At 47.6% G+C, this 25,654-nt stretch overlaps 1 protein-coding gene across 1 annotated transcript in view; it reads right to left on the bottom strand.

Moving 5' to 3' along the window:
* The window catches only part of Spred2 (sprouty related EVH1 domain containing 2), a 106,219-nt gene that overhangs the window by 8,462 nt on the left and 72,103 nt on the right, over positions 1-25,654 (bottom strand). Inside the window, exons 2-4 of the mRNA XM_075944412.1 lie at positions 23,678-23,855; positions 16,389-16,557; positions 13,159-13,223 (exon numbers count right to left, since the gene is read on the bottom strand). Of these exons, the coding sequence (XP_075800527.1) occupies positions 13,159-13,223; positions 16,389-16,557; positions 23,678-23,855 (412 nt within the window). The remainder of the gene's footprint in view (positions 1-13,158; positions 13,224-16,388; positions 16,558-23,677; positions 23,856-25,654) is intronic.

Genomic DNA, 25,654 nt, shown 5'->3' with positions numbered 1-25,654 from the left:
GGTATCAGAGGAGCCAGCTCAAACCTACGAGCTGTGCTTGCTGCTGACGGCGGAGCTGGAGAAGTGGGACGGCCCAAGCCTGTTAGAGCTGGAAGACTACACAATGTGTGAGTTCCAGTTGTCAGAGAGTGAGCTACACGATTTCTGACTTACACTGCTGGGCTTTGTTTTTGTTTTGATCTAATCATTTTTATGGCCTGGTTCTTCCTTTTTGGAATAAGTAGGAAACTTTTTAGTTTTACAGGATCCCCAAGTTAAGAGGCTTTGGCTTTTTATAGCTGTAGTGTGTTTTGTACTGTGATACTAAGAACTTGAGACAAGGTTATGTTTTAAAGGGACGTGTTTCTGCGTTGGGCTGACAAGGGTGGGGTGTCCTAGTCAGCTGTCTGTTAACTGTCAACTTTACAGGCCAGTCACATTTGAGGGACTGTCCACATAGGACTGGCTGTGACCATGAATGTGGGGGACCTGTTAACTGAAGAGGGGGGCTCAGCCTACTGTGGCGACACTGTTCTTGGGGCAGGTGAGCCTGTGAGGAAGTCAGTAGACAGTACTCCTTTTGTGGTTACTCCTTTAAATTCTGCTTCTATACTCCCAGATTTCCCCCAGTGATGTGCTGTGATCAGGAAGTGAGAGCCAAATAAACCTCTCTACCGTCTAAACTGCCCGTGTTCACGGCATTTATCACAGCCGTGGAAGGGAACTAGAACAGAGGGAACGCGAGAGAGATGAGGAAGGTCAAAATTTATTCCAGGTCTGTGCTATCAGATAAATCTCGCCAGGTGCTGATACGACGGAGATGTGTGCCTCGGAACAGGTTCACTTATTATCTGTGGGTGCCCGAGCAAAGGGTAGTGCCACACAAAGCAGGCACACATGCACGAGTAGGAAAGACCCTTAAGTATCCCACTGGTTCGTGTCAACGTCAACTCCAAAACCCGACCATCAAGGCTCTTTCTAATCTGCCTTGCTCTTGGGGAGGTTCGCTGAACTAACATTGGGAGCTCTCTAATTCCTCTGGGCCTGGGGCCTGAACACTTAGGAGAGTCAGCTTTGGCAACGGGCTTCCCAGTAAGCAAGGGGCAGCAGGGTCAAAGCCACTTCCTTCATGCCTCCGGCTGGATCCAGGGAAGCTGCCACTGGGTAGAGGAGCCTCCTCAGTGCAGGAAGCACAGCCCCAGTCATCTGCATGTGTTACTTTGTCAAAACTCATTTAGTGAAAGGATGTTAGGTGAAGATACACACAGCCTACAGAGGCACCACCGCAGGGGGAGCCGCAGTAGGATAGTATGCTAACACGAGTGGGATCCCCCTCCCCCGCTGGATTTGAGTGACTCTGTTAATTACAATTAGTAGGTAGAAGCTGACCTTTTTTTTTTTTTGGCTTTTTCGAGACAGGGTTTCTCTGTAGTTTTAGAGCCCATCCTGGAACGAGCTCTTGTAGACCAGGCTGGCCTCGAACTCACTGAGATCCACCTGCCTCTGCCTCCGGGAGTGCTGGGATTAAAGGTGTGTGCCACCACCGCCCGGCAGAAGCTTACCTCTAAACTCCAGGTTTTTTTTTTTTTTTGGTTTTTCGAGACAGGGTTTCTCTGTGGCTTTAGAGCCTGTCCTGGAACTCGCTCTGTAGACCAGGCTGGTCTCGAACTCACAGAGATCCGCCTGCCTCTGCCTCCCGAGTGCTGGGATTAAAGGCGTGCGCCACCATCGCCCGGCTTAAATGCAGCTAAACTCTTCAAGGTTATTTAAAGAAATGGAACAAGGCTCACGATGTCAGTATTAGTTACTTTTCTACTGCTGTGATCAACATGGGGACCAAGGCAACTTATAAAAAACAAGAAGAGCCTAGAGCTCACATCTCAAACTGAAATCAGCACTGAGACCCTCGAGACCCAAAAGCCTGTCCCAGTGACACACTTCCTCAGCAGAGCCACACCTCCGACGACGTCACAAACTTCCCACCAACTGGGGACCAAGTATTCGAAAGCCTGACAATTATAGGAGATTTCTTATTTGAACCACTTCCTACCCCCATTGACTCACGGACATATTATAATGCAAAAATGCATACAGTCCAACTTCAAAACTCCCCAGTGTTTTGGTCTTAATGCTGTTTGAAAGTCTGAATTTTAAGTTGAGTGGTGGTGTCACATCCTTTGGGAGGCAGAGACAGGCAGATCTCTGTGAGTTTGAGGCCAGCCTGGTCTACAGAGTGAGTTCCAGGACAGTTCAGGGCTATGCAGAGAGACACTATTTCAAAACAAAACAACAAAAGTTCAAAGTTCAAATCTCTTCCAATCAAGGCAAACTCTTAACTGTTATTCACTGAAAAATCAAAAGCAAATTACACACTTCTGACATACAACGGCACAGAATATACATCACTCTTCAAAAAGGGAAGGGTTAGGTAGGGCATGGTGAGGGAGGACCGGACCAAACCCAGATACAAATTCAGCAATACAAGCTTTATGTTCGGCGTCAGGCCTTACATAGCTGTTTTCCAGCTCTGCAGGCTCCAACACACTTCTCTCTCGAGGAGGTTCTACCCTCTGCGTGCAGCTCCCCCATGGCCCTGGCAAGGCTAACATTTTGGGTTCTCTGATATGATTGAGGTTTTGTTTTTAGAGCTTTACACAATGGCCTCTTAGGGTCTCTTGCCCTCTAAGGGCCTTCGTGCAGGGACTGCCCTGCCATGCACTTGCCTGGCCTGAATGGCTCTCCTTGACCACAGAGGAAGATTCCACAAACCCCTTACTCCAGTACACCCTGCAGGACTCTTAGGCCAGAAGCGTGTGAACGACACGGTCACATGCAGCTGCCTGCCTGGGACAGAGCCTGGACCCCTGGGTTGACATCTGCAGTGGTGTTCCTTTTTTGCCTTTTTTTTTTTTAAAAAAAGATTAACGTATGTATGTATATGAGAACTTTATTTGCATGTATGACTTCCTGATAGAAGTGGGCATCAAACAGAAGAGGGCATCAGACCCCATTATCAGTAGTTTTGAGCCACTATGTCGTTGCTGGGATTTGAACTCAGGACTTCCGAAAGATCAGGCAATGCTCTTAAAGGCTGAGCCATCTCTCCAGCCCCCATTTGTTGTCTTTTAGAAACAGAAGTTCCTTGGCTTTTTCCTTTCACAAATTGGAAGCACTTCCCTTTGCCCCGCTGCAGATCAGGTCCCTGTGTGCACCTGCCCTTTGCCCCGCTGCAGACCAGGTCCCTGTGTGCACCTGCCCTTTGCCCTGCTGCAGATCAGGGCTCTGTGTGCACCTGCCCTTTGATCTGCTGCAGATCAGGTCCCTGTGTGCACCTGCCCTTTGCCCTGCTGCAGATCAGGGCTCTGTGTGCACCTGCCCTTTGATCTGCTGCAGATCAGGTCCCTGTGTGCACCTGCCCTTTGCCCCGCTGCAGACCAGGTCCCTGTGTGCACCTGCCCTTTGCCCTGCTGCAGATCAGGGCTCTGTGTGCACCTGCCCTTTGCCCCGCTGCAGACCAGGTCCCTGTGTGCACCTGCCCTTTGCCCTGCTGCAGATCAGGGCTCTGTGTGCACCTGCCCTTTGCCCTGCTGCAGATCAGGTCCCTGTGTGCACCTGCCCTTTGCCCCGCTGCAGATCAGGTCCCTGTGTGCACCTGCCCTTTGCCGCGCTGCAGACCAGGCCTCTGTGTGTCTCGTTTCTTCCAGTATGTGCCTTCCTCTCTTCCCCATGTATATTTTTGCATTTCATTCTGCCCATTTGATCATTTTTAATTGTACACCTGCCAAAGAGTGATTATGAGTGACCAAGTGACGGAGTCAGTATTAGGCTGTTTCGCAATCTCTTTTGCCAAAGAAATTAGTCCATTACTTTTAACATTAGCCCCAGGCAAGTTCTTCAGACTGTAGCATAGAGCAGCTGCATTCTTTGCCAAAATATCCCAGGTCATCTCCAGTTCCCTTAACTTGGTTTTCTATTGCTGTGAAGAGACACCATGGCCATGGCAACTCTTATAAAAGAAAACATTTAATTGGGGCTGGCTTACAGGTTAGACGTTTAGTTCATTATCATCATGGTGGGAAACACAGCGGGGGCAGACATGGTGCAGGAGATGATCCGCAGGCAGCAGGAGACAGCCACACTAGGCCTAGCTTAAGCATGAGACCTGAAAGCCCGCTCCACAGTGACACACTTCCTCTATAAAGGCCACACCTCCTAATAGTGTCACTTCCTATGGGTCAAGCGTTCAAGCACATGTGTCTCGAGGGCCATTCCTACTTAAACCACAACAGCCCGGTAGCTCCTATTTCTCCCTCTGAAACTCTGGAGCTGGGCCTCCTCAGCCCTCAGCTCCGAGCACTGCTATCTTCCAAGTCTCTGCTGCGACAGCCCATTGCAATTTGCTTATAGCATGCAAAGTCCCAAAGGCTTCCTCGTTCCTCCAAAATGGCATGGTGAGACACATCTCCCAACTTCTGTATTAGTTATGCCCCTGCTGCTGGGATGAAACACCATGACTAAGGTAACTTTAAAAAAGCATCCACAAGTTTCCTTCCATAACAGACTTCTAGATCTTCCACTGGAAGACACTGGGAGTCATGGCTGACTTCTCTGGATTTGCTGCTATAACGACACAGTCCTTCAGCTCACACACATGAGCTACAGTTTGTTCCCCTCCACACACGTGCCTGGACAGTCTATTGTTCTTTATTATGTGTGTTTTACTAATATTTCAAATAACTTTTTAAGGTCACAATATAAAAATAAAACATTAGGCCGGGTGGTGGTGGCACATGCCTTTAATCCTAGCACTTGGGAGACAGAGGCAGGTGGATCTCTGAGTTTGAGGTCAGTTTGGTCTATAGGGTGAGTTCTAGGACAGCCACCCTGATTCGAAAACAAACAAACAAAAACCCAAAACTAAACAAAACTAAAACTTTAGAATAAAATTAAGTTACAAAAAAACTCCCCCCAAAACAAAATCTAGAACACAAAAAACAAAACAGAAAAAAAACCAGCAACAAGCAAGTTCTTAGAAAAACATCAAATAAATACCCTCCTCTGCATTCTGCAAACTGGTGGTCATAGCATTCAAGAAGTTTACTGAATCAAGACTGAAAAAGCAGCACAATTTACAAATACTCAAAAGCCCAACCTGGTGGGTGGGAGGGATCAAGAAGTCTTGGGGGGCAGCTGCAGTGGTGGGAGGGGCCAAAGAGTCACATGGGGGCAGCTGCAGTGGTGGGAGGGGCCAAAGAGTCACATGGGGGCAGCTGTAGTGAATGGCCAGCAAGTCATAACAAGCTTACAAAAACCAGTGTGTTACAGGTTCAAGCACAGGGTCTGAGGATGGACTAAGTTTTCCATGGGGAAAATATGATAGAAGCAGAGTCAGCTGGGACAGAAGCGGACTCTGCTGGGGCTAAAAAAGTGTCCTATTTCCCGTGGGAAGGGAGAAAAATAAGGAATAATGAAACTCCAAAGTATACGTATACAGTTCTTCCTGCTGGTCTCTGATGCTCACACAGAATGAGCCGAGAGTCTTCTCAGTTCAGGGACGGGGCAGTTCACTGTGGGTACCTGCTAGGCACATGGGGGAGATGTCACTGTGCCGGCATCCATCACTCTCGGCTTGCCTGTTGTAGTGGTATTTCAAATGTATTTTAATACATACAGACTGCCTGAAGATCTGAGAGTAAAACAGTCCCACTGGTCAGCCTTACAGACCAGACCTTTAATCCCAGTAGCCACCCTAGTTGCCATAGAAACCCAGGTGGTGTACTCCCTATAAATGGGTCAAGGCAGCTCTCGGGCACAGCCTCCTTCTAAGATTCCAGGAGGCAGGATTGCCATTTTAGTCTGAGGTCGAGCCAGTGGCTGGCTGTTTTGCTTTTTGGGTCTTTAGGTTGAACCCTAATTTCTGACCCTGAGCTTTTATTAGCCATACTTTAGCCTGTTGCCTTTGCTTCTCGCTTGCGTGGGCATTTATCCCACTGCAGCTGCTACCACGCATCAGAACCCAACTTTCTCGTCCTCTACTGTAAACCGAGGACCAGCAGGCCTCTAGGCATGCTCCAGGCCTCGAGCATCAGACAGGAACTACCAAGTTCTCAGCCCTGCATGGCAGCTGCCTACTGCTGGACTACCCAGCCCACAGCGTGTAAACCAATCTGATAAATCCCCTTTATGACACTCCATCATCCGTGCTCCTCTAGAGAACTGTGACAGTGTGGGAGGCCTTCCTGTGGTCTAGCCTTCAGTAACTGTTACGGGATTTCAAGGGTATAACATTCACTGCAGCAGGTCTTGGGCTCACCACAGGACCAGGCGACGGAGAACACTGACCAATGCTTAGCTTGTCTTATCTCCTTCTAAAGAACTAGAGTCCGAGACAATGTTCAAACATGACTTGTGGATTTGGTTATTGTTTCTAAGATGGAAGAGCTGCTGGTTGTGGTGGCGCATGCCTGCAATTCCAGCATTTGACAAGTGGGAGCAAGAAGACCAGGAGAATTCAGGGCTATCCTCAGCTACACAGCCAGTTCAAGGTACCCAGCCGGAGGTTTTGAGACCACGTCTCAAAACACGATGGCCTGGCATAGTAGCTCATAGCTTTTTTTGTTTTTGTTTTTGGGTTTTTCGAGACAGAGATCCTCCTGCCTCTGCCTCTTGAAAGCTAAGACTAAAGATACTGTCTGTCTGTCCTGGAACTAGCTCTTATTAAGCCAGGCTTGGCCTTGAACTCACAGAGATCCGCCTACCTCTGCCTTCAGAGTGCTGGGATTAAAGGCCTGTGCCACTACCGCCTGGTGGTAGCTTAGATCTTTAATCTTTAATCTTAGCATTCAAGAGACAGAGGCAGGAGGATCTCTGTAAATTCAAGGTCAGTCAGGTGTAAGGGTGGACAGCTGGCACTGCTAGAGAAACCTTACCTAAAACAGTAACAACAACAACAACAACATTAACTTAATGATTCAATCAAGGAAGGAGCAGCACTAGTGACGGGTTCCTAGGTAGTGTTGGTTGCTTGCCCACCACGAACCGGCACTGTGACCTTATGTAATCTGCCCACCTGAACCCTGGCTCCTCCGATCTGTAAAACCACACACAACTACTTCATTTCCCAGAAACAAGGAGGCCAGAGCAGATGACCTCACCATTCTCCGTCTGTGCGTTCAGAGGATCCACTGTGTGGCCACTGTTTTAGTTACGGATGCAACCAACTGCATTAAAACACAGACACATACACACACAGACACACATACACACACACATACATACACACACACACACAGCCAGATATGGTCACACACAGCCAGGTATGGTGATGTAGACCTTAGTCCCAGCACTTGGGATGAAGAGGCAGGCAGATTAAGACCAGTCAGGGCTACACAATGAGACCCCATCCCAACAATAAAAAAACATAAAAACAAATCATACCTTTGTTGATTAGTTACAGATATCTTTTCTTGCCACAATTCCCTAAATAATAGTTAAACAAATGTTTATAAAGTATTTGCAATGTGTTAAGTATTATAGGTAATCTAGAGATAAGACAAAATATACTCAAAAGATTTGTTCAAGTTACACACAGGAAGTAAATACTATGCCGTTTCATGTAAGGGCACGAGTACATGGTTCTTAATCCATGTTGTCAAGGTGGGGTACATGACAGTACTCTACAGTGACAGTCGCAGAGATCCAGGGCTTTGGCACATACTCTTAGCCGAACTCCAATTTCTTTAAACCCAGAGACGGGGAAGGATGGGGAGAAGAGTTGTCTGATGGCTGGAAGGCACGGCCCTCTTCTTAGCCTCACCTCTCCCTCATCTCTGCTCCTGGTGTGGGAGGTTCTTCTATGTGTTGCTTTTATTGGTTAATGAATAAAGAACTGCTTTGAGCCTATGGCAAGGGCAGAACAGAACTAGGTGGGAAAAGCTAGGGTGTATGCTGGAGAAAGAGGGCGGAGTCAGAGAAGCCGTGGAGCAGCTGCTGGAGACAGAAGTGCTAAAACTTTGCTGGTAGGCCACCACCTCATGGTGATGCACAGATTAATAGAGATGGGTTAAATTAATATGTAAGAGTTAGCCAATAAGAAGCTAGAGCTAATGGGCCAAGCAGTGATTTAAATAATACAGTTTTAGTGTGAATATTTCGGTTCTGGGTGGCTGGGACGAACAAGCGGCCTCCTACTACACGCTCCCTCACACCTTCCTTTCTCTAACAGGCCAAATCTTCCCAACAAGAGCTTGGAAAGATTTGCTAAGATGGCTCCCATGTCTGGGAGGGTCTCCTGTCTCCTCACCAATACCCACCTCTTCTTTGCTGGCTCCAAACCCCTTTTCCTCTGAGCCCCGAGCTGCGGGGGTCCAGGAGGAAGTCAGCTGGAGAGCAAACCAGCTAAGCGTGTCCACAAAACTGACTTCGGCAGAGCCAGCCGAACACAAGTCTCAGCTCTGAAGCGAAAGACGGAAGGGACAAGAAAGAAGACGCTGAAGGGACAAGAGAAAAGAAGTCTACTTTCAGCAATGCCAGAAAGTCCCCATCCCCAAATGTTCGCCTCTTTGTTGTCTGGCGTGGTTGCAGATAGAATCCAGGCCCTCACACAGCTGGTGAGCATGCTGCTCACGGGCTATGTCTCCAGCCCCTTTGTTGTATGTTCTTAATATGCCTCAGCGTATGAAGGTTCTTGCTGCCCCATGGTTGGATCCCTGGAACCCACATGGGAGACAATTGACTCCACAAATCGTCTCTGACCACACACAAACATGCACGCATGCAGTAAAAAAACAATATGAGAAGTAGAATAAACAACAAAAACTCATAGAGAGCAGTAGCTAGTCAAGAACTTCTGGAGGGGCCTCTGACAGGAAAGACATGGACATGCACGGGCTTGGGTAATGAAACAGGGGACAGGCTCAGGAGGAGCAGGAGCCAGGGAGAGAGGTGGGCAATGTTGGCCAATGATACAATGTACACTGGCAGGTATCTTTCCACAGGAAGACCGTCTGGTTTCTCGCTGACAAGGTGACTCCGAGAGATCGCTGGGACAGTTGAGAAAGTGTTGGGGCAGAGACAGCCACTGCTTTGTGAGCCCACAAGGCTGTATGACTGACTCCACAGGGCAGCTAGGTGGGTGTCCCTTTGTCTAGGTTTAGTACTCGAACTTGTCTACTTTCCATTACTAAAACAATAGCAGAGGCTGTCTACAATAGAAAGGCCTCTTTAACTCCACAGTTCTAGAGGTTCGACTTCATGGTGCTGGTACCTACCTTTGGAGATTCTAATGGTGGGAACACGTGTGAGAAGCCACAGGGCAAAGGGGCAGAGGGAAAGGCTAGGAAGGGGACAGGCTAAGGACTCTGAATACTGGCCAGGGTCTTACAAGAACAGCATTACTCTCTTCTGAGGCAGTGTCCTCACTCACTATCAACACTGCCACACTGGGGACGAAGCTGCAACGCGCGAACCCTTGGGGCACACACTCCTACTGGTGTCCCCAGGGCGAAGTTCAGCAATGTGTGTCTTCATAAGCACCCACACAGTGTCTGGAGCGTCCTATGTCCCTCAAGTCCCAAGGAATCCTGAGAACTAGGGAAACCTCTGGTCCCAATGGCGGACACGGAAAACAAGCACTTGACAGCGCCAGTTACAGCGCCGAGGGCTCCAAATGCCAGTGGCTGCCTCTGAAAACCATGGCAATTCTCAAGACTCAGAAGAGGGGATGCCTAGCACCATTTACACCCTGATAGAAATTCCAACTTCTAAACATCTGTCTTCCAGAAAACGTTTGAGAACACTGTACCCACTTGGGAAGTGTCCGGCTCAGGCTGTGACGTAGCGGCTCGTTTCCTTGGCTCACACTCCTTTACTGTCTTGGGGCGAAATGTCTAAGTTACAGAGAGCTGGTCAATGAACAGGAATCTGGCATGTCAGCCCCCCACCACGCGCCCATTTTCCCACAGCCAACAGCCTGGAAATAAATCTGGGCCTTTCCTGGGGAAGGGAGGTACCATTATAAATAGGCCTGTGTTTGTAAACAGGCCAGTGACCCTATACACCGGCTCTACGCAGAACACAGTCTGTCACAAGCATCTTTCCCCAGGGCACGGCTTAAAGGACGAAACCTAGAGGATTCGGGTTTCCGCCCTGCCTTAGTCTATAAATCCTTGCTGGCAGGTAGCTGGGAAGCAGCTGCTGATTCCGGTTGTGCTCTGGATCACAGGAAGCCACCTTTAACCTCCCCGCTGTTGTCTGTCTCCCCAAACGTGACAAAAGAACAGCTGTAAGCACATGCCAGCTGCTGAGAGGGTCTGCGCGGAGCACTAGAGGAAGCCTGTTCAGCCGCAGCACCAGCCGCTGCCGCTCCAAGGGAAGACAACCGAGCTTACTTCCTGACGGTCTCATTACACAATGTATCTGCGGCATCCGGACCATGATGCTCCACAGTTCCCACTCCCCCTCCAGCCTTTGTCCCTGTCCCCGAGCTCCCTCGATGAGATCTCTTTCCAAAACCCTGTGCAGATGTCAGTGAAGGCCTGTTTAGACACCGCCCCCAACTCCCCCATAACCTCCTGCCTTATGTGTAGACGGGACTACCTTTCACTGCCCGCCTTCTGCCCATTCTCAGGTTTCCCGTGGGTCAAACTCAGTTCTGCAAGCTCCGCCATTGGTTCTGTGATTGTTGGTGCCTGGGCTCACACATTGCACACTCCGCACAAACTGTTAGTGCAGAGATATGAATTTATTCAATTACTCCCCAGATTTTAAAATGTGAAATTAAAAACAAACAAACAAACAAAAAACAACTTACAAAAGGCAGTCTGGGGGCAACTGGGTAATTTATAAAGGAAATATTAGACAATGGTCTGAATTTTAGTGCTCTATGGAGGAGGCCTGATTATATTTAAATACCTTCCCTCCAACTTCATTCCTTATTTTATTTTAGGTTTACAAACCAACAAAACTGAGCTAAAGGAACTGAGAGCACCTATACATTTTTTGCCTCCCACTCTGCAGTTTTTCTATTTGCAATGTTGCCCACCAGGCTGTGTATTTGTTAAAAAATCAATAAACCTTCCAAGTGTGCTGGTGCCCTTAATCAATCTCAGCATTAGGAAGGCAAAGACAGATGAATCTATGTGAGTTCAAGGCCAGCCTAGTTTACAAAGCAAGTTCCAGGTCAGTCAAGGCTATACAGCAAAACCCTTTCTCAAAAAAAAAAAACAAAAACCCAATTACAAAATCAATGAACCTATACCCACACATTATCCCGACTCTCAGTTTTCTATGGTTCGGTGTAGGTGTTACACAGTCTAGGGTTTTGCACAGATGTAAAACAACATGTGTCTATTATTAGAGCATCAGAATAGACTGGCTACTTAAAAGGACTCTGTGATACTTATTATTAAAAGGGATGCATGATAAAAGCATTGTGAGGTGGGCTGGAGGGATGGTTCAGCGGGTGTACTTGCTGCTCTTCCAGAGAAAGGGGGCGTGGTTCTCAGCATTGCATATCACTAACACGCTAATCACAGCTCCAGGTGATAGGATCCCCCCTTCTAGAATCCATACCCAAATACATGGAGTGTACACGCAAGTGCCCATGTACACGCATGTGCCCACATACACACAGACAAACATACACAAAAATCAACCAAGCAATACAAAAGAAAATCGGGGAAATTTATACTCAACTTGATCAGTAAAAAAGTACGTGTGTGTGTGTGTGTGTGTGTGTGTGTGTGTGTGTGTGTGAAGACACACTGGCACTCTTATGGCCAACTCACTGTTGGCCTGTGAGGTAACTGCCAGAGAAATGCTTGCCATACAAGCCTAGAGACCCAAGTTCGATCCCTCAGACTCCACATAAAGGGACTGGGAGAGAACAGACCACGCGTAGAACACTGTGGCACACATGCCCTCTCTCACACACGCGCACACACACACACCATGCACAAATACAAACACAATAACAATAAGCAACAATTTAAAAGCAATATATTGACTGTCAAGCTGACAGGCTCTAGTAAGAAACTATACCTAGACTATACCTAGACTAGGTGAGCCCCTGGCTCGGCCTGGGAAGCATTATCTTGATTCGGGTAATGAGACGGGAGGATCCACCCAAGAGGTGGGCAGCACCACTTCCTGGCTGGGGTCCTGCACTGGGTAACAGGATGACAGCTAGGCAAGCAGCAGCATTCAAGGTTGACGGCAGATACAATAGGACCTGCTGCCTCAAGCCCCTGCTGTAATGACTTCCCCACCAGAATGGCCTGTGACAACCACACACTGTGCCAGAATAACCCTGCCGTCCTTCAGTCACATTTGCCAGGACACTAGGGAAGTCGCAGGAACACAACTAGCAAGTCTGCCGAGTCTTGGTGCCATGCACGGTCACCATGCCGTTCTTTACATTTTCGTAAAAGAAACAAACAAACAAACAAACGCCAGGAAATGGAGTCACCAGAACCAGAAAGTATAGTACCAAGATTAGCTTTGAGGTGTCACAACAATGTGCCACAACCCTGCCGGGTCACAACAATGCTCTTCTCATTGTGGGCCAAGGTGCTCGGCTTGACAATGCTGCTTGACCTCCACTCGCTGCTCCAAGCAGTGGCTGGGCAAGCAACTGCATGGTAACTGATTTTTCAGAAGCAAAGGATTTCCAGGGAGAAGGACGCTGAGCAGTCATTATGTCCCAGTTACATCCCATTAACTGAAGCAGTGTCCACACCTAAGCCCTTTCCTTCTTACTCAATATCACATGTCTCATGTCGGAAGCAGAATCACTCGCGGGGAGTGGCGGTGGCGGTGGGGGTGGCGGTGGCAGTGGGGGTGGGGGTGTCCTTTTGGCTTTCCTTTGGCACCAGTGTGTTCAAAGAAGGCTACAAGGAGATGATCAACTGTCCTGGGCAAACCAGAGCAGCTGGTCCCCTGATGTGCCAGGAGCCCTTAGACTTGAACTTTGAAGATCTGGGGGTGTGGGCTGCGCGGAGGGCTGTATCACTACAAGGATGAGCAAGGGGTCAAGACCAGAATGTGACAAACTGAAATGACAGAGTTTTCTATGATAGCAGCCACAGAGCAACTTCAAATGCCTCGCTGCAAAGTGTCCTTAGTGGGCAACGTCTCTGAAGGTCATCTAATGCGGGGAAACAAAGGAGAAAGGAAACTCACTGTAAAAACGTCATCATCTCCCAGCTCGGCCTCGTTGTGAATAGTGGAAGATGAGGTGGTGGAGCCTAAAAGACAAAAACGCAATCAAATCAATCGAGTTGTGGATAACTGACTTCAATCATTTAAATAAGTGTAAAGTGTGGTGGCTAGTGTATGTCTTGTTTTCCTTCCTTTAGTGCTGAAGACTGAACCCAGGACCTTACGCATGGTAGGCAGGTCACTCTACCACCGAGTCTCATCCCCAGTCTTTAAAAGCATATGGTGTATTTCTTCTTTTCTTTATTTTAGCATTAGTAGGGACTGACCCTGAGGCCCCATGGACACCACGGGCAACTCTACCACTGAATTATCATCACTGATTATCCCTATCCTGAAAAAAAAAGTGTTATCTTAAAGTATCTTCCACTCTGTCAGGACAACGACCCTAGCGTATAATCACATGGGGATTCAGTATTTTATTTTATTTTATTTTATTTTTGGTTTTTTCGAGACAGGGTTTCTCTGCGGCTTTGGAGCCTGTCTTGGAACTAGCTCTGTAGACCAGGCTGGTCTCGAACTCACAGAGATCCGCCTGCCTCTGCCTCCCAAGTGCTGGGATTAAAGGCATGCGCCACCACCGCCCGGCTGTGATTCAGTATTTTAAATCATTCCCCTTGGCTCTAGCCATGATGCTCCCTAAATTAATTTTGCCTGCTGTGGTTCCCATTACTTTAACTTTTGTACCGAAGGAAGGGAAACGCCAAAGTTCTCTCAGCTAGACCTACTCAGCCTCAGAAAAGCAGGGCTTTCACTGCCCTGATCGTCTCACCTCCTGCTGAAGAAGCCCTAATCCCCGCCTCTCCTTCTGAACTCAGACCCTGCACTCCCTGGCCATACTATGGGAGCTGTGTTGTTAGCAGACATGTGCTGTCAGAACCCCAGGACTTGGCGTTGCTTTTTCCAGGTCAAAACTGAGGTTTCTGTTAGAAAATCCAGCTAATCCCATCATGAGATGGCCTGGTGGTTCAAGTTCAACTTTCTTGTTCACTTCTTTATCTAGCTGCAAATAGTGAAGCAACCCCACTTCTCCCATGAACAGGAGCCAGGAATGTGGTGGTCAATTCAATAGATATACCTGAAGAGAAACTCAAGTCTTTATACATATATAAAGTGGTGTGCGTGTGTGTATGTGTGTGTGTGAGAGAGAGACAGACGAGAGAGAGAGAGAGAGAGAGAGAGAGAGAGAGAGAGAGAGAGAGAGAGAGAGAATTTCTGGAAACTGGTCATTTCCCTCCACCATGTGGGTCCCAGGTACCAAACTCAGGTTGTCTGGCTTGGCAGGAAGCAACGTTATCCACTGAACCATCTCCCTAGCTCAAATCTCATCTCTTAAGCAAATGAAATAATGAAATAATCATTTCTTTCAATCCTGACTTTGGTGTCACCACACCTCAGGGTCCCAGTACCTTAAACACTGACTTGTGACTAAACTGTGCAGAGAGGAGAATTTGAATGCTTATGGCCGAAGGCCCCTCAAGGCTGTGGTTGTGCGGTGCCTGCACCCCGGCAGAAACAATCCTTTTGATTTATAGCAGATTCACCGTACAGCTCCCTAACGGTTAAAAACAGGTTGAATTGCCATCTGATGACGAGAGCGGTTCACTATCGTCTTAGAACTTACTTTTTTTTTTATGTCTATGGAGTATTTTTGCCTGCACGTTCGTATACTAATTGTGCGTTTGGTGTCCCAGGAAGCCAGAAGGGGATCTCCTGAAACTGGAGTTATAGGCTGTGAACTATCATGTGGGTGCTGGGAATCGAACCCTGGTACCGTGAAGAGCAGCCTGTGCTCTCAACCACTGGGCCGTCTCTCCAGGCCACTTCACCATCTTCTCACCACTGCCATAAATTCAGTAATACGATATCTTAAAATATTTCTCCTGTATAAAATTATTCATTGCTATTCTCAGTCTCCGAAGGCTGTTGATGACTGTAAATATATTTCAAATGCACTTTCTTTGAATAGTAAGTTCTAGGGATGGGGTCCCTCCTCTGCCCCCACTGCAGGTTCCAGGGACGGGATTTGGGTTGTCAGGTTTTCGCATAAGGGTTTTAATCACTGAGCCGTCTGGGGGCCCCCACTTTACACTTTTCTTTTCATTTTTTTGGGGGGTGGGACAGAGTCTCTCTATACAGTCCTGGCTATCAGCGGGAACTTGCTATGTAGACCAGGCTGTCCTCAAATTTAAAAAGATCCTCCTGCCTCTGCCTCCCGAGTGCTGGGGTTAAAGGTGAGTGCCACAACAACCAGCACATGATACAGTTTTAAATTCTATTAACTTGCCGGGCGATGGTGGCGCACGCCTTTAATCCCAGCACTCGGGAGGCAGAGGCAGGCGGATCTCTGTGAGTTCGAGACCAGCCTGGTCTACAGAGCTAGTTCCAGGACAGGCTCCAAAGCCACAGAGAAACCCTGTCTTGAAAAACCAAAAAAAAAAAAAAAAAAAAAAATTCTATTAACTTGAAATAGTGTAAGAATTCTATTGTTCTTAAAAAGAAAAAAAGAATCCTATTGTTTGTGTGCATTTGCACACAAGAGAAGTAATTTGTAACTTATTTTTTTTTGAGACAGGGTTTCTCAGTAGCTAAGGAGCCAGTCTTAGAACCTGCTCTGTAGACCAGGCTGGCCTTGAACTCATAGAGATCTGCTTGCCTCTGCCTCCCGAGTGCTGGGATTAAAGGCGTGCGCCACCACTACCCAGCTGGCTTAGTTTGTTTTAAAAATTAAAAAAAAAAAATTAGATGTATGGGTGCTTTGCACGCATGTAAATCTGCAGACCACGCATGTGCAGTGTCTGTAGAGGCCAGAAGAAGGCGTTGGCTTCCTTGGAACTTGGGTTACTGGTGGCCATTAGCCAAGTTTTAGGCGCTGGGAGGGTTGGAAACCTAACCTGGGTCCTCTGCAAGAGCTGCCACTGCCCTCAACTGCTGAGCTATCTGTCCCGCCCCGGCTCACATTCTTCTAAGGGACCCCTTTGTGTTACACACTAGCTACTGACATGAAACGGTAAACAATCTCAAGAGCAGGCACATCCCTTTCGATGGCCGGCACTGGTGAAATGGGGGAACCACAAACCCACAGGGAAACTTCCTACAAACAAGCCACGTATATAAGATGGCAGACTGTGGGAATGAAAAAGAACCCGGAACACTCCACAGTCCCTCTAAGGGTGCAGTGACAAATCCAGTACCTTCTATAAGGTCTTCAATGGCTTTTCTCACGCCCCTGTCAAAGGCTCGTGCATCCGCAGGGCTTTGGAAAGTAAGACCAAACTTCCTATTGTCAACTTTCCAATGATGAAACGTCGGATTGGCTTTGGTGTAGACCAAGTCCTTTCTGACATAGCATTCCAGTACCACCTGAAGGATTGAAACACAGGCTGGTTACTCGTGGGACAGTCATGGCGGTGTCTGTTGCAAGCCTAACCGAGAACCATCACTGATGGCCACTAACGGAAGGACACCGGCCCCTGGTCTTCATGTGTGTACCTCTCCAGGTGGAAGAAACAGATGATTCCCACTGACCACCAATCTCTGCTGTTCCCTGCACCCCACTCCTCCTTCTCCTGGCCCCTCAGTGTTGGGGCTTCTGTCCTGTTGTCGCCTGCCTTCCCTCCTGGTCCCGACAGGTCTGTGTCTGTGGATTCAACAAACTGAACATGACTAAATCTCTCCCAGCTTCTTCACATCCGGCACTGTCAACCCTGGTCTGCTCGCTCGCTCTGGCTCAGAACTCCTGTGGCTATCTCTGCGTTGTTTCTCTGTCCCCCTACGCCGTCAGTCACCGGGTCCACTTCCCGTGTGTATGGCCTCCCAGTCAGCTGCTGCAGTTCTAAGCTGGTGGCAGTACTATTAACTGTACATTAGGATTATGAACGCTCTCTGTGTTCCGAACGACCGAGCCTAAGGAATGGCTTTTCATCTTTACACAGAACCTGGTCCTGTTTCCCTAAGACTGAAAACACCATCAATGTTATGAGCAAGAACAAGGCTGTGTTCTGAAAACACCGAGGAACTGAACAGGGTCACATGACTCCCCAGGACTTCTCAGATTCTACTCGCTCCATTCACAATTAATTCTGTACCGGATTCAATATTCTCTAATAGTTTCTCACCTATTAATCTTAGATGGCAAGATACACTATAGCTTAACTCCCCTTCTAATCAGCGATCTTGTTGACAGACACCGTTTATTTCATGTCTTAGAAGCTTTGCAATCCAACAAATATCAACTTCATATTCTCATTAATAAAAATCCCAAACTATTCAACAGCTTTATTACAAACACCAAAGCAACTCTACAGGGTTTCACAGCCTTGACAGTGTTTTGCAAAGTCCCGCCATTAACACCATGTAAGCTTGTCAATCTAGCCTAAATGAAGGGCAAGAGAATAAAGGTTTACCTAAACTAGGGTAAATCGAAACTAAAGAATAGTACAAATTTCAAGAATATGTCAAAGCAGTAAGAAATAAAATACTGCTTACTAAATGTTTTCTAAATTAATAACAATAGTGTAATTGGCATATTAAAAGCAACACTGAATGTTAATTTTATAACATTGTATTGAAGAGGACAGCTCCTTATAATTCTATTTATGATTAAATTGCTTATCATGGTCATTTTCCCCTAAGAATAGCCCAATGACTAAATGCCAGCCCAGCTTCGTTCCAAACTGGGGAAGTCCAAATAATCAAGGCTTTAACTAACAAATGTCACCCATTTTAGAATCCAAAGGCTTCAATTCAAAGCCCCAAGTTATTAATTTTTTTCTTTGCTAAAACAAAGAGACTCAATTTTCCCGTATTTTTAGAATGAAAAAAAAAAATAATTAGTCTCTGGCTATCATTGTCTAACTGTTTCTTTTCGGTAGCTTTGAACTCTCCAAGTATTTGAAGATGACCTTCTAAATCCTCCTGCATGCTGGGATTACAGGCTGTGTCTCAAACCATACTGGGGACGGAACCCATGACTGTGTGCACGCTAGTCCCCTACCAACTGAGCCCCTGCCCCGGCCACATTCCTCTCCCACTCCAGTATCCCCAGATTTGTTTCCTGTGGACGTGGAGAGCACAGAACCTGGCCCTTGTTCCTTCTTTACATATGAACTGTGTTTCAGCAGAACCATTCCTATAATTGCTTCTGCAATGGGTCTTTTGTTTTCCTTAAAATGATGCCTTGCGGGGCTGGAGAGATGATGGCTCAGCTATTAAGAACAATTGCTGCCCTTGCAGAGGACCCAGATTCGGTCCCCAGCACCCACACAGTGGCTCTTAACCACCCGTAACTCCAGTTCTATGGGATCAAACAACCTCTTCTGACCTCCGTGGGTACTAGGCACACATGCAGTACACATACAAGCAAACAGCAAAACATTCATAAACATAACATGAAAAAAAAATCATGTCTTGGGGAATATGTGTGTATTTATGTATGCAGCCTAGTGGTGTGTGGAGCGGGTATGGTAGCACAGGGCTGTAATCTAGCTCCAGGGAGGCAGAGGCAATAGGAACTGCAGGTTCAAGGCCAGTGAGGACTGTGTAATGAGAGCTTGTCTCAAAGAAGGGCTGGGGCTCTAACTCAATCCCTGGGCCTTCCTAGCCACAAAGGACATAAAGCAAAAAAGAAATCTCTTTGTATAGTGCTGGATGAAATGTGACATCATCCTGAAGACTGGCCCAATCCAACAAACACCACGTTCTCTTCTCCAGACAACCACAGAATCAGGCCCGAGTAAGACATTCGTGCGAGATGAAGGATTAAACATCAGTTTTCATGGAAGGAAGCATGAGAAACAATGGTGGGCTGGGGGTGCAGCTTGGTCTGAAGGAGGCCTTCCTATTGTCCAGCATGCCCTGGGTCCCCAGCATCGGATAAACCGGGCACATAAACACATGCCTGTACTATTAGGAGACAGAGCAGGAGGATCAGAAGTGCAAGGTCATCCTCATCTAAGAACTGGGGCCAGCCTGGACTACCTGAATCCCCGTCTTAAAAACCAAGCCCACCAGGCAGATCTCTAGGACAGCCGGGGCTACACAGAGAAACCCTGTCTCCAAAACCACCCCACCCCACTAAAAAAAAAAAAAGTTACCAGTTAAGTTCTGATATACAATCTAGGAAGAATATCTACAATTATAAGAAAGGGGGACAGATAATGGGGGCATAGACCTGAGTCCCAACACACTTTCTTCTTAATTCCAGCATTTGGGAGGTAGAGCAAGGGTGATAAAAATTGAACGTGTTGGAGGTCAGCCTGGACTATACTGTTGAGTTTCAGGCCAGTCTAGGCCGCAAAGCTTCAGTTTGCATACAATTTCTCAGCAGCCAATTACCAGAAATTCTCTGACAACTTATAAATGGGTATATGTAGAAGCAATGTCAGTTAAACTCACAGACTCCAATACAGAAGTAAAACACACGCACATGCACGTGCACACACATACGCGCGCAAACACACACACACAATGTTGACTTCTAGAACCTTGGAACAAATCCCCATACACTCCTATGAAAAAAGCACTTCGTGCCCAGCTGATTACAGGGAACAAGGCCTCCATCTCAGGCTCAGCCAACCACCACCTCACATTCCCCCTCATGGTTAAAGGGGCTTCCTTTAACGACCCGCCCCCTTTCAGAGCTCCTTCAGAGCCTCATGGGCTCCAGTGGCTCCTGAGGGCAGGAGCATTGCCTCACAGAGCAGGGAGATCAAAGAGATGCCACTGCAGCTGCAAATGGTGTAGGAGTGGGGGCTGGAATCCAGATTTCCCAGAGCGAAGCAGGCAAAGTGGGGGTTAGGAAAATAAAGCACAGCAGGTGGACGGATGTGGGACAGAAATGCCACCAGGTGCGAAGTGTCAGCAGAGCGCAGGGAGCAGGAGGAGGTAGGGAGAGATGGGGAAAACGGGTGGTGGGGAAAAGGAACACCTGGAGGATGGCACCATCCTGAACCCAGGGAAGCAATGCACTGTATTATAACATGGAGACAGTCTCTTCCCCTTTTGGATGTGGCATGAATACAACAGAGGTTATTCATGTCAGGTCCCTGGACAAAAAGGAAAACATTTGTAGTTACTATGTATAAGTCACTGGGAAGACACAAGTTCAAAATGCAGTTTGAAAGGAAGGGGCTGGGTTAGACCGTCTCAACTTGGGCTATTTTAAACCTGGGTGTGGTGGTACAGGCCTGTAATCCTGGAATTTGGGAGTAGTAGACAGGAAGATTAGGAGTTCAAGGTCATCCCTGGCTACAAAGCCAGTTTGGGCTATAGCAGAGCCTATCTCAAAAAGCCAGAAATGGAGACTATTCTAGGTTGACAATCCAGAAAAAACCCAGGAGAAATAGCCCTAAGTATCCAGAACCCTTCACACGAAGACAGTCTGATAACAGACTAGAAAGGGAGGATGCAAATCAAAGAATCTCTATTGAAATTCTGCAGAACAAGAATACCGATGAAAGGGAAAAAAGACAAGAAACACATTTTTAAAATCTAAACAAGGCAGGTAAAGATGAATACCTTATAACCAGGGCAGAACACACAAAAGGAAAGTTCCAGGAGCTAGATATGCAAAGGACACTGGCAGGTAACTCAGTCACGCAAAGGACTAAAAACACTTATTTTTGTGTGTGCACATGTGTGCGGGCATGTGTGGAGGTCAGAGGGCAGCCTACAAGAATCTGTGCTCTCCTACTATGTGGGTCCCAGGGACAGAACTCACCATTAGGCTTGGCTGCCTGAGCCCTCAGACGCTGGGCCATCTGGCTGGCAAGTGACAGCTTTTTAGCAAGTAGGAAACCATATGACGTCATTCATAAGAAATCAACGAAGACTACTATTATTTTATTGAAATGATAGCGATTTAAAACCTATGACCTCAAAGGTTAAAGGAAAATCTCACACAGTAACAGCTATACACTAAAGGTCATGAAAATCAGGCCCCAAATTCATATATTCTCTCTCTCTCTCTCTCTCTCTCTCTCTCTCTCTCTCTCCCTCTCCCTCTCCCTCTCCCTCTCCCTCTCCCTCTCCCTCTCCCTCTCTTCCTCTCTATTGTTGTTGATGTTTGTTTTGTTTTTCAAGACGGGTTTCTCTGTGTAGCCCTGGGTGTACTGGAATTCACCTTGTAGACCAGGCTGGCCTTGAACTCAGAGCTCAACAGGTCCATCCACCTTCTTCTACTTCCCAAGTCTGAGATTAAAGACTTGAGCTACCACTGCACGTCTTCTAATTATTTCTTTAAAATCAGGAACTGTGGAATGTGGAAAAACGCAGTTAAATGTATCTTCACGATACTATGGTGATGGGGGGGGGCACTAAGGAGATGGCCTAACAGCGGAACGCCACACTAGTGTGTGAGCAGGACAGGAAAGCCCTTGAAGAGAATGTCAGCGACAAGGAAGTGAGATGATGCACAGCTCTTCACACACCAACAAAAGGCGTGTGAAAAAGAAAACACGCACAGCTGTGCGCCATGACGCTGCTTCAATTTTGGGGGTCTGTGTAATGCTGTACCAAATATGGTCCCCAAGAACACGAAATCATGCCCTGAGCATCAGCTAACTAATGGGCTAACCTTGGGCTTAGCTAGGGGCACGCATGTGCCAGGCACATGGTAGCCAAGCCACTTTTTTCTAAAATCTTATTTATTTTTCTTCTTTGTGTGTGTGTGTGTGTGTGTGTGTGAGAGAGAGAGAGAGAGAGAGAGACAGAGAGAGAGAGAGAGAGAGAGAGAGACAGAGAGAGAGACAGAGACAGAGACAGAGAGACAGAGACAGACGGACAGACGGACAGGATCTCTCTCACTATGTAGGCTGGTCTGGAGCTGGCTGTGTTGTAAATCAGGCTGGCCTTGAACTTAAGAGAAATCTACCTGCCTGCCTCAGCCTCCCAAGTGCTAGGATTAAAGGTGTGCACCACCAAACCTGGCCACTTCGTTTTCTTTATAGTATGGTCACACTGCCTACACTGGGAGAATTTTTAGGAAGGAATAAAGTGTACGGCAGCATTCCAGTTAATGTATCAGTGATATTTACAAGATATTCTGTCTTATCTATTTGGTAATTTTCTTCAACCATAAGAAGTGGTTGGGGGGAAAAAAAGAAAGAGCCTGTCTACACACTTCATACATAAAACCTGTCCAGCTCTCAAATGCAGCACCAACTTAGCGCGGAGCCACGAGCATTTCCTCTGGGAGACCTTACCCAATGCATCACACTTTCAGTCACTGTAGGTTCTGAATCTCTACTTCCAACGACAGTGGAAAGCAGACTATGCTGAGCGTAGTCAGTCTAAAGGAGACTTAGAATCGGGGACACACGGCACCCGACACAGAAGTGCTTGCCCATCCTGCGCAAGGCTCTGGATTCAATCCTGACCAAGAGAGTAGGCAGGAAGGCGAGGGAGACTAGCATGGACTGGGGACGTAGTTCAGTGGTAAAGCACATGCTTGGCACGCATGGGGCCCTAGAGCACAAGCTCTGGCAGTACCCACCCTTCAAAGAATCAACGGGGCTTGGGCGGTCTACCTTCCTCCCTGTCAGAGACTGTCGTGTAACTCGTCGTCCAGGTTCCTCCATGACACCGCAAGCTATTGCATCCTTGGGGTAAGACTCACTTTCCCATGCATTTTGTTTTGTTTCGTTTTGTTTTTTTGAGACAGGGTTTCCCTGTAGCTTTGGAGCCTGTCCTAGAACTAGCTCTTGTAGACCAGGCTGGCCTCGAACTCACAGAGATCCACCTGCCTCTGCCTCCCGTGCATTTTCCTAAGCATGTGCAATTACTTATAGAAGTGCCATGTTACCGTGTGTGATTTTCTTATCCCAAAGCTGCTTTGCTATTATTACAAAATAAAGGCTGTTATGTGTTGGTGTGGTGTGTGTGCTCTTTAGTGAGTGGAGGCGACAGGAGGACGTCAGGGGCCCTGCTTTGCCACCTGCATCCTATTCCTCTGCCTCTGGTGCCTCGCTGAACCTGGAGCTAAGGCTGGGGTCAGTAAGACGTGGGGATCCTCTGTCTCTGTCTCCCACAGCGCTGGGGGTACAGGCCAGCGTGCTTTTATGTGGCTATGGGGATCCAAACTCAGGAGGTCTTCATGCTTGCACAGCAAACGCTCATATACTCCAGGCCATGTCCCCCAGCCCCTAAGCTCTGGTTTCTTTCCGACAAATATTTATTTAGAAGGAACCAATGCTAGGTGACGCTGTCTCCCGCGTTACCTTCTCCCACCTAAATCTCCCATGGAAAACCCTGATTCCAGTTTACCGTTACACGACTTGTAATGACAAAGAACATGCTTTTGATTCTAATACCTGTCATAACTGCACACCTTGATCAATCAAAGATGCAAACAAGATGGTCGAATACCCTTGTGGCATGCGCTCTGTATGGTGTGCGGCCAAGAGACAGCACTGGAAAGGGAGGATTATATGTACAGAAACCAGTCATTGCAATTTTAACGCCCGCGATGTGGGTCTGTCATTACCAGTTTGTCTTTCTGTCGTTCACCATGGATGAGAAAGCCGCTTCGTCCATTGCCTTCAGGGTGCATCACCTTACACACCCCAACGCGACTGATCCCGCCTCCTTCCTGTGGGAACCATCCCCCGCTGGAGTCATCTCTGGTCATAACCACAGCCTTGACACGCACAATATAGCTGTCACTAAAACGACAACAAGAAGGGGCATGACAACAGTCTAGTAGCTGCAGAACACACTTCCCAGGGCGAGACACTTCTCTCGATTTGTCGCAGAAATACGGTTAACAATATAACCCAGAATGGGAGTCCGTCTTGACATTTAGGAAAAACAGCATGTATCGTAATACCACAGTTCATCTTAGAAGAGACACCCACTGATTAACAAATCTTCCTTATGAGTCTTTGAAGACCACACGGGAATTATGTCCTCCAGTTTCCGGGTGCTGCACATGAATGGAATGAATAAACTGAGCTCCAGAATTTGACGTCTGGGCTGAAACGCCAAGCCTATTAACTTAAAAGGATGTTACAACTTTAATCTTTTAAACCTAGTTTACAAGAAATGACGAACCTTTAACATGTTATGACATTAGGAATTCTATTTAGCAAGCAATATCAAAATTCACTTCTAAATTACAAAGTCCCCGTCCCATGCACCATTTCTATAGGCGGGAAGGCTTCAACTCACCCCACACCCCTGTAGCCTTTGCTTGTGATTTCCATCTCCTCAGTCGAAATATATGAATCTGCCTAAGCTCTACTGTACTATGGCCAAAGATCCCCTTTCTTCCAAAGACCAACTCATGCTTCTTTTCATTGTTTGTTGGTTTGAGGATAAATAATTCTGGCTTGATATTTTCTTTCTTTGCATAAAATTCATTTGTTTGTCTTGCCCATGAGAACACAAACTGCCATCTTCTATGTCAGGCCCTGTACGGAGCTGAGGGAAGCAGTAACAGAGAATGACAGGACTGTGTCTCACCTCAGCACTCTGGGACAAAGGCCACAGTCTCAGAGACAGCCTGTCTCCCGTGCCTCTGCTCCCCTCTCACCCAAACTTCCTGTGATCTGCTACTGTGATTTCATTCCTTCCCACACCCAGGCAACGTCCTGTCTGTCCCACACAAAAGTCCCTTCTGCTCTCTTCACCTAGACTCAGGGAAGGCGCCTGTGGCGGCTCTCTCAGGCTAATGCGCCCTTGCCCTGGTCTGACAGAGACGTGTGTGTGTGTGTGTGTGTGTGTGTGTGTGTGTGTGTGTGTGTGTGTGTGTGCGCGCGCGCGCCGCTAAACCATTCTCTACCTGCTGAGTTTTCTTCAACTCTGCGTTCCACACCCCAACCCCAATTCCAGGAAGACTTTACCAGCCAGGCAAACTGCCCTTCCCTCTGCGCACCCCCTAGTGTGCCACTCACGTCCCTGAGGGATTTCCCGACACCGCTGCATCTTGCTTCTGGAACTCTCTCCCTTCCAATGCCTTTGCATTCAACCACGGCTATCTATGTCCGGAGCACCAAGTCAATCCCTGGTTGGGCACCACCTCCAAATCTCATTTATTTTTTCCTTTCGGATAGTCTCATGAAGCCTAGGTTGCAGAGGAGGCTGATTCTCCTGTTTCCATAGCCTCAATTGCATGCAGGCGTGAGCCATCGCCAACAACCCTCCTCTCCAACCATGACTTCCTGCTTTCACAGTTCCCCCCCACTAGGGCCAGGGGTCTCTTGCTGACTACCTCTTCCCGCCCTGCTTTCTACTCCTCTCCACTGGGCTCTCTCAGGCCGCTGCATTCGGTCACAGGGAAACCCCACTGCACTTTGCTCACAGGGCTTATTCTAAGCCACAGCCACTGACTGTAAGCGGGCTTACGTTCTACTACATCTGCCCTCTGCCTAAATGACTTCAGAGAGCCTCCTGCCTTCTGGCTCCGAGGTGATGGATGCCCTTGTTTTGTTGGGAAAACCAACTCAGCCAGCTGAGCCCTGCC

Source organism: Microtus pennsylvanicus, chromosome 12 (assembly GCF_037038515.1).
Source record: "Microtus pennsylvanicus isolate mMicPen1 chromosome 12, mMicPen1.hap1, whole genome shotgun sequence".
Taxonomy (NCBI): Eukaryota; Metazoa; Chordata; class Mammalia; order Rodentia; family Cricetidae; genus Microtus; species Microtus pennsylvanicus.
The sequence above is the reverse complement of the archived record's forward strand: the minus strand, read 5'-3'. Positions and strand labels throughout refer to the sequence as shown.